Below are 10,034 nucleotides of genomic sequence, written 5' to 3' on the forward strand. Positions count from 1 at the left end.
AATTACATGTTTATATTTTAAAAATCTCAAGAAAATAAAGCACATCTTCCATATATAACTATTTAAAACTATTTAAATAGATCAACAATGAACCTATTAATTTTATTCTAACTCATAAAGATAAAGAGTTCTACCATGGAAAAATTTAAAATTTTGCATTTGTGGTATCCTCTCTTGATCATTTTAATTGCCTCATTCACTTGTTTCTCTTATGATGGTGAAGAAAGAAAAGTAAGTATCTTCCTCAAATTTTTCAATCATATATAGTTAGTTACATACAATACAAATAATTAGCAAGCTTTTTTAACAACAATTTTTTACCCATCATCTTAAAAACTATGAATTAAGATTCAATTGGCATGTTTAGCCTCGTCTTATTCTAAAACATGAAAGATTAATGTAAGTCTTTTTCATTATATGTTTACTATTGAAAATTTTATGATTTTTTTAGGTGTACATCATTTATATGGGAAGTCTTCCCAAAGGGGATTATTTAGCTCGTTCTCACCATACTAGTCTACTCAAAACCCTTGGACACAATAAAATGTATGTAGTTAATTTATTTTCACATTCATTATTCTTATTTATAATTAATATCTTTTATTGATTTTGGATAATGGTTGTGATAAGGGTTTGTCCAAGTTTAGTTGATTACATGTTTTATTATAATTTAAAATAATGGGTTTGTAATGAATAAATGTTGTTTAGGATGTTTTATTTAAATTATTTGTTTACATTTTCTATTACATATTTATATTCTTATATTATTAATAAAAACACATAATTATGTTGAATTTATATGTTACAGTATGACTGAAAAGACATTGATTAGAAGTTATACAAGAAGTTTCAATGGCTTTAGTGCTTATCTCACCTCGTACGAAGCAATGCAGTTGAAAAGTAATTTTTTTATAATTCTTATTACTATAAAACTAAAAGATCTTAAACTCTTATATATATATATATATATATATATATATATATATATATATATATATATATATATATATATATATATATATATATATATATATATATATATATATATATATATAAAAGATTAAAATGACACGGATTCGATTACGAAAGCGATTTTAGTTAAAGCGGAAGTCATGGTTATGACCATTCTAATTCTTCTTAATTAAAAAATATATATATATATATATATATATATATATATATATATATATATATATATATATAATTATTTTTATTTTGTTTTAGATAGAATGAAGTTAGTGTCATGTGTGTTGATCTTCTTAACAAAGATTCAAATTAAAACCTATATAAATATTGCTTTGAACGGACTTATGTAAATATTGACAATTTCCAAATAATGCCAAATTTAATTTTGTAATTATCAATTAAAAAATTCTACATTTACTATTTTCCAAAACATCCAATGGATTTTCCAAATACAAATTATGCATGTGGGTGTGTTTTTGATAAATCAATAAAGTTTATATATATTTACTTATAAATTATAGTTTAATTATTCTAATTTGTTACTATATATATATATATATTCTAAATATAGGGATAGAAGGGATTGTCTCGATATTTGAAAGTAAACAACTTCAAGTTCAAACTACAAGATCTTGGGACTACATGGGTTTATCCTTAAAGATTCCTCGAAGTCCATCCGTCGAAAGTGACATAATAATTGGTCATATTGACGATGGTATATTACCTGAATTAAAGAGTTTCTCTGACCACAATTTAGGCAATGTTCCCAACAAATGGAGAGGTGTTTGTCAGGGCGGAAAAAACTTCACTTGCAACAAGTATTAATATTCTTCTCTGTATATTGGATTTTAAAAATCATTATTTTAGGTATCACTTCTTATTACATTTTCACTAAATTTGTGTATTTTGGACCTTGTGACAAAAGAAAGCTAATTGGAGCGAGATACTATGATGGAGACTCGGCGAGGGACACAGAGGGTCATGGGACACACACTGCCTCAACGGCAGTCGGAAGGGTTGTGAATAATGCAAATTATTATGGCATAGCAAATGGAACTGCTAGAGGAGGTGCCCCATCAGCAAGGATAGCTACCTACAAAGTGTGTGGCAAGTATTGTTATGATGATGCTACAATGGCTGCCTTTGATGATGCCATTGCTGATGGTGTTGACATTATCACGGTCTCTGCTGCTTATCCTTCTTTCGTTAACATTAGTGAAGATGCATTTGCCATCGGTTCCTTTCATGCAATGCAAAAAGGTATTTTAACCGTACAAGCTGCAGGAAACACAAATATTAACATCTTAAAAACTGTTACGAGCACTGCACCATGGTTGTTCACTGTGGCGGCGAGTAGTATTGACAGAAAAATTATCAATAAACTCGTGCTTGGAAATGGGCGCACACTCATTGTAAGTATATGTCTCCATAAAATTTTACTTTGAACTATTTTGTTATTAATTTTAAATTATTTTTGGGTAGTTCAAGATGATTTACCTAACTTTATAATATTGTATACATAACATTGTTTTCATAAAATAGTATTGTGTTCATAGTTTAGTTCTAGAAAATGATCCAATGGTTGTCTTAAGAGGTTTCAAGAATCTTTGAACTTAAGAGATGATGTGTATTGTGGTATATGTTGTGTTAGACCAATATTCTTACTCTTTCTCATATCTAGTTTACACAGGCATCTCAAGGACGGTGAACAACCTTTAGCTAGTCAACAACACAATAAAGTGTGGCATTGAAGTGTTAATTTGACATTCATTTTCTTAACACAAAATTCGCATGCCTCGATTTGCCATTAGTTATGCCGGGAAGATTCAAACATTAGGTCATCTACTAAGAGTCTAAGATCAACAGTTAATGTGGCCTCTAGCTAAACAATAGATATAGCCAATCAAGCGACCTTGGTATCTTGTTAAACTACTTTTTTTCACTTTAGGTCGTGAAAAAGGTTGCATCTAAAAAAGATTAATTAGTTTTTTTTAATATACGAAAGTTTCATGTATATCGATCATGGAAAACTCAAGCACAACTAATATGTTGTGGATGTTGTTGAGTAGAGCATTGCATTGAATCCTTTGGCCACGGGAAGACACAAGAAGAGGTTGGTGTATGGAAGAGGAATCACTCGGCACTGTAATGAATCAAGTGCAATGTAATGTGATATTTATTTCAACATGTTCAAAATAATTTTAAAAAACGATAAACCATATTTTTATTATTGATGTTCTCTTATTCTATTTTTTTCCTATCAAATTTAAATCTCAGGCAATGTTTAAGTGGTTGCGTTGACCCTAATTTAGTGAAGGGAAAGATTGTAGTATGTGATGCTGATGTTGATAGCACAGATGCAATATATACAGTTATGACTGCCAATGCAAGTGGGATTATTCTTCGAAAACTAAATGCAGAGGATTCTTCATTGACACCTATTCCCACTGCAGCTCTGAATGACCCTGATTTTCGTTATATCGAGTCTTATCTCAAAGCTATAAAATTTCCATCTGCGCGCATTTTAAAGAGTGAGACGATTCACAGTTATGCTCCCATAGTAGCTTCATTCTCCCGTAAAGGACCCAATATTAATTTACCAGAAATTTTAAAGGTATGTATGTACACATACATATTTATATTAATACTTGTGAAGCATTTTTATACCTTTTTAAAATTCTGTTGTTCAAGGTTATTTTGTTTTATCGTGGATCCAATAATATATGATGTCGTTCGTTCTTGTTACATGCATGATAGCCTGATATAACTGCGCCGGGGATAAATATAATGGCCGAATGTCCTCTACAAGGAGTTTTTGGAAAACTTGTTTCTAATTTCAATATTCAAACCGGTACATCAATGGCGTGTCCCCATGTTGCTGGTGCAGCTGCTTATGTCAAATCAAAACATCCTTATTGGTCAGCTTCTGCTATCAAATCTTCTCTTATGACTACCGGTAAATGAGTAAAACTTCAATTAATTTCTTAAGAATTTATAGTTTATCCATTCATCTTTTCTTTATGATTGGATGACTTGCATGCAGCTTGGACTATGAATACAAAATACAATGCCGATGCAGAATTTGGATATGGAGCAGGACACATTGATCCGGTGAAGGCCATACATCCTGGACTCGTGTACGAGACATTTGTAGACGAATATATCAATATGTTTTGCAGTCTAGGTTCAGAAGGAGATAAATTGAGGAAGGTGTTAGGAACAAAACATAAATGTTCAAAGGGGAAAAGAACGTCTGTAAAGGATCTCAACTATCCAACAATGACTGCATCAGTGCACATTAAATCATCTTTCAATATTCAATTCACAAGAATTGTGACAAATGTTGGATATGCTAACTCCACTTATCATGCACAAGTTAGTACTGGGGATAATACAATCTATGTCAATGTAGAACCAAATGTTCTCTCTTTTGTTAGACTGAATGAGAGAAAAAAATTCATTGTGACACTTAATGGAAAATGGCTCAACCAAGATCATGTTTCATGTTCCTTAGTTTGGTTTGATGGTACTCATAAGGTCAAAAGTCCAATTTTATTGTATCGGTCATCTATCCTTTAATTAAAGAGAAGACATTTTCATTATCTATCCTTTAATTAAAGAGAATGTTTTTTTTGTGTGTGTGATTCATGACTAGTTAGGATAATATTGCTAATAATAAACATTTCAATTTGGGTAATGTTTTTTTTATTTACATATATTCACATCTTAAGCAATTAATTGGGTTATAGCTAGTTTTTTCTTCTATTTCTTAAACGTAACAGGCGTGTTAAGCAAAGTGTAGGAATGTTAAACCGGAATCGACCTAATCAAGAGATATAGACACAAAATGTTATAATTGTTATTCTTAGTTGAGATTTACAAAATTATTAGGTCTGGTTTTATTATGAACTTTTTTTTTTTGAATTTTAAACTAATTTTATAATTTAAATGAAAATGAGAATTCAGATAAATAAATTAAATATAATTTAATTCAAATAAATATAAATTCATACTAAATTTAAATGTGAATTGAAGACAGTTTAAACTTAGTCAAATGTGGAATATCTTCTCTAAAATCATTACAAGGAAATGAAAGTTCAAATAGTTCTTGTTTGATGACTTGTTTGTAATTCTATTGTTTGTTGTGCTGTTTATTCTATAATTCAATTGTTTAAAACTCAGTTGATATTTTCAACAAAGTTTGGGTCTGTCTAGCATTATTTCTTGAAACTCATTTTCCTCTTTTAGGGTTTTAATAAAATGGCACTAAGCCGTTTTCCAAAAAAAAAATGATTGAAAGCCAAGAGTCTATAAATACCAAAATTCTAGGAATGACAGTCGTTGGATAATTATCAGTCGTTGGATGAATTATTTGCCGTTGGATTGATAAATTAATTTGTTGTGATGGTTTAATTTCTAGCTATATATCCCCTCATGTTGTAACTCTTCAGATATTTTTTTATCTCATTCATCTCATTCTCTCTAAAATTCTAAAAGTCTTTTATTTGTTTTTGAGTGTTATTCGAGTTTATGACTCACCGTACTTCTATTGAGACCCGATGATCGATTCAAATACTTTTTATAGTTTGTTGCGTAATGATTTCAGTGCTATATCACTTTTAGATTTGTTGTGCCATTGAAGACAATCATCTGCGATAAGTTTCAGCACAATGGGAGACAGTGTAATTGTTTTAAGAGAAATGTGTTAAACACATGCCTCAAATCAATATTGTATTCTGGTGATTTTGTTTTCTGTATATTTTAGTTCATTTTTGTTCTAACATCGTATTTATATATATTTACTTTTATTTTTAATACTAACAATCTTTTCCCAAAAAAATAATACTAACAATCTTTTCCTAAAAAAAGAATACTAACAATCTTAAAACAGTTTAGTGTGCTAAACTATGTAGGAGTTTGCGTCATTGAAATTTTTGTCATTCATGTTTCATAAATACAAGTTATGATATTGTAAAAAAGATGATGACTCATTTCAAAGTTAAAGTTGTTCATTTGAAAAAAAATAAAAGAATCAACTAATAAAGACTATACATATAAATATTAATTATCAACAACATTTTTTTTTTGTCAAAAACTTAATTTTAAAGCTAATATATGTTGATATAGATTTATATTCTCAAGAAAAAATATTCAGTATACAAACGTTGTCTAAAAAATAAATTAAAAAATAATAATTTATTTTCTTTTTAATTAAATGTTTGCTGGTTACTAAAATTATTATTAATACTAAATGAAAATATTACTAAAAAGTTAGTTTTTAATTTAAAAAAAATTAATAGTTATATTTATTAATAGTAATTAAAATTCATTAAATTTGAAACCTATGATTTTAGTTTTAAAATATTTAATTATAATATATAAATTTTAAATTAATTAAGCATTCATAATTAATAAGAATGTGATTACTAACTAAGGAGAGATGATCTATTTATATATACATTAATTATATATTACATTTTTTTATTAGGGTATTAAGATATCATTTTTAAATGTGTATATTGAAAGAGTTAGTTGTAATAGCAATAAAGCCCGGAGACCAAGAAGTTGAAGGGGAAGTTGAAGGGTTGTGTAACTTATATTTGAAGAGCCAAAAAGAAGACTCATAATTATGCGATATTAATAGAGAGGGCCTACTTGATTCTAGATCTCAAGAATAAGACCTTGTTTGATTTGGTCTTACAAAGAAAAATTTTAATTGATTTGAGAAACGATACGGCATTTGTGTCGACTTGATCGGATGCAAACATGATGATGAATATTTATATTCTAATTTATTTTATAGAAATAATGTGTTGAAATGAATATTTTAATTGATTCAACACAATAGTTTTTTACATAAAGATTATATGAAGAATGTTATATGTATGAATAAATATTATAATCTCTTATATAGAAATTATAAATGAATAATTTATTAAATTAAATATACACAATAATAGTTATCTTATTAATTTAATGATATATATATATATATATATATATATATATATATTAGATTAAGTGAAATAAAGAAAAATGGGAATTAATTAAGGTAAAATAAGAAAATTGTTATAATTTATTAAAATGAACTTAGGATAATAAAATTAAGTTTAATCAATACGACGTGGTTTTGATGATACATTAATAATTGAATAAAACTAAGTTATGCAATTGTTTAATGCGTAGATACAACTCAAGAAGTGCTGGAAGCAGAGCTTATGACAACAACAGTCTAAAGAAGCGCGAGCAGACGCCTTGCTTTAGCAGCAATCTGAAGAAGCGTGAGCAGACGCCTTGCTTTAGAAGTAGTCTGAAGAAGCGCGAATAGACACCTTGTTTCAGAAGCAATCTGAAAAAGCGCGAGCAACAACCTTACTTCTGCAGCAGTCTGAAAAAGCCAACAGTAGTGTTGTGCTGCGTTAACAGTAAACTGTCACCTAGAATACAACCACTAGAAAACTGACACGTATCTACGAATGAAATTCGATCGTTGCTAAGTTTTAATATAAAAGGACATCAAAGTACAACGTTGAATCCCTGGATTTTTGAACGGCAGATTTTTGGATTTCTCAACGGTGTATCCCTAGATTACTGCACGGCGAATCCTTCCAGTCAGTTCACAATCCCTAAATACCTGGATTCAAGGCACAGAGAATCCTTCCGGTCAATTTACGTATTCAAGAATCAGATTCGACCGTTGCAACGTTTCAACATAAAAGAGTAGTAGAGTAAAACGATGAACTAGTCAGCAAAACAACAAAATACAGATAACAAGTAGTTTTCAACAAGCTTAAGAACTCTCGTTCAATTTACTATCTCTAGCTCATATTTCATAAGTGTATTATGTACGCTAAGTTGAGAGTTAATTCATTGTATTATTTGAGAGTATACTCAGCATTGTAAATTGAACAGAACGTTTTCTGTTTATCAGAGTGATAGCTAGGAGTTCAGAACAGGCAGCTGTTAAGTCCCGTGTTCTGACTGGGTTTATGTAGACGCTATACAAACCAAAGCCTTCTAGTGGAATCCTTCTAGAAACAGAAGAAGGGTGACGTATGAGTTTTATCTCTAAACATCCATAAAACTCCTGTGTTATTTCTTTTCGGCATCTCACAGTCTTGCATCTACCGCTTCAAATCTAGCAAGCATTTCCGCACTTGAAACCGTTCAAGAGCTTGCGACGATTTGTCAAAGAATAGAAATAGATTTTAATTCTCTAACATGATTAAAATCGCATTGAAATTTAAGATTAACACAACTATATTCAACATTCCTTTCTATTTTTGTAACCGATCCTAATAGTATAAAAAAAGAATTGTGTGACAATCTCTTAATTAAAAAAAACTTTGGATTTAATTCACATAGATGTGTGTTTTAAAAGGTACCAACACAAATGTGGGGGCAAATTTGATAATAACACAAAGTATTATTATTTGATAACATAAATGAAAATGAAGAGAATAAACAAAAATTATGATTGAAAAATAAATTTAAAATTTTATAATGGTACAAATTATGATAGAAATAAGGATACCAGATTTAACATATAAATTATGATAGAATTAATGATACCAGAATTAACAATAAAAGAAATCTAGATTCATGGTATTTGAATTAATAAATCGGTATAATTTTTTTAATCCACTTTTAAATTGATATACCATCAAGGAAATTAGATTCAAACAAAGTTGTTATTCCTACATGTGATCTATATATTGGTTTTTATCCAATAATAGTTACTGAAAAAATGAGTAAAAAGTTTTGTTTGTATAACCATAAAGATACAAACTTTAAATGGTGGGTCTGAACTTATTTGATGTTTTTGTAAGTAAATTATATATATATATATATATATATACACTAGTAAAAATAGGGATATCAGTAAGGGCGAAAACCGTTACTGAAAACCACAAAACCGTTACTGATAACTTTCTGTAACGGCGAATAAAACCGTTACCATTCGTTACAAAAATAAGCGTTACTGATACTTCTCTAGTATCAGTAACGGCTTTCGAAAACCGTTACTGAAACTCCCTCAACAATAGTAACGGTTTTAGCCGAGGTTAAACCGTTACAGATAAAGTTACATTAATAACGGTTTTCGAAAACCGTTACTAATACTAGAGAAGTATCAGTAACAGTGTTCTTATTTGTTAAACCGTTACAGATAAAATTATATTAGTAACGGTTTTCTTATGCATAAAACCGTTACTAAAAACAATAATCACTTTTCTATCGAATCCGCGTACTTATTTGTTAAACCGTTACAGATAAATGGAAGGCGAGAGCGTGCTTACGGGACACTCGAAGACGTGAATTCCATGGACGAGATGGAGATGCAAAGGAGTCTAGGGATTCTCCCACTAGATGCAATTCGAGGGATCTTCTATCGAATCCGCGTACTTTTGAAAGGCTCGTCTTCACTCTGCGGAAGAGGGATCATATTCTCTCTCCTTCACTCACAGAAATGCAAGGTTCTCATTCAATACCCAACCTTTCTTCTCTGTTGGACCTTTGCGTTGTCTCCACAGTCCACACAGACAATCTTAAAAGGAACTGCAGCCATATCGGTAACGGTTTTCTTATAAACCGTTACTGATACCTCTTAAGAAGTTAAAACAACTTAATTTATATCAGTAACGATTTTCTCATAAACCGTTACCAATACTCTATCAATCAGTAACGGTTTTGATTGAAAACCGTTACTGATAGTCTTCCAAAAAAATTGAACTGTAGCCATATTAGTAACGGTTTTCTCATAAACCGTTACCGATACCCTTAATTCGAAAAAATTTTTAATAAAGACGCTGGTATTTGTAACGGGTTTTCCTATGTCTGTTACTAAAGATTTTTATCAGTAACGGCTATATATAGCCGTTACTGATATATTTGTAACAGTAACGGTTTATCTATCTTAACCGTTACTGATAAAAATAATCAGTAAGAGCGTTCGAGCACCGTTACTAATCTTCGTTACGGAAGCCTATTTTTTCACTAGTGATATATATATATATATATATATATATATATATATATATATATATATATTCTATTTGATGAAAACAATA

General features: G+C 29.6%; 1 protein-coding gene across 1 annotated transcript; it reads left to right on the plus strand.

Annotated features, from left to right (window-relative positions):
- Window positions 1-1,608: 1,608 nt before the first annotated feature.
- On the plus strand, window positions 1,609-9,554 carry LOC124923863 (subtilisin-like protease SBT4.3). The gene is made up of 7 exons (XM_047463846.1): window positions 1,609-1,747; window positions 1,834-2,378; window positions 3,036-3,130; window positions 3,244-3,580; window positions 3,724-3,922; window positions 4,010-4,341; window positions 9,237-9,554. The coding sequence occupies exons 1-7, from the start codon at window positions 1,609-1,611 to the stop codon at window positions 9,552-9,554; spliced, it is 1,965 nt and encodes a 654-aa protein (XP_047319802.1).
- Window positions 9,555-10,034: the final 480 nt, after the last annotated feature.

Source organism: Impatiens glandulifera, chromosome 1, assembly GCF_907164915.1.
Source record: "Impatiens glandulifera chromosome 1, dImpGla2.1, whole genome shotgun sequence".
In the NCBI taxonomy this organism is placed as follows: domain Eukaryota; kingdom Viridiplantae; phylum Streptophyta; class Magnoliopsida; order Ericales; family Balsaminaceae; genus Impatiens; species Impatiens glandulifera.

What these genes read in the sequence shown, in the direction of transcription:
- LOC124923863 (XM_047463846.1), top strand. Translation starts at nt 1,609, where the DNA reads ATGGGTTTATCCTTAAAGATTCCTCGAAGTCCATCCGTCGAAAGTGAC. An exon ending in TGTAATGAATCAAGTGCAAT is followed by an intron (nt 3,131 to 3,243) that starts GTAATGTGATAT and finishes TTTAAATCTCAG; the next exon opens with GCAATGTTTAAGTGGTTGCG. An exon ending in ATCTTCTCTTATGACTACCG is followed by an intron (nt 3,923 to 4,009) that starts GTAAATGAGTAA and finishes ACTTGCATGCAG; the next exon opens with CTTGGACTATGAATACAAAA.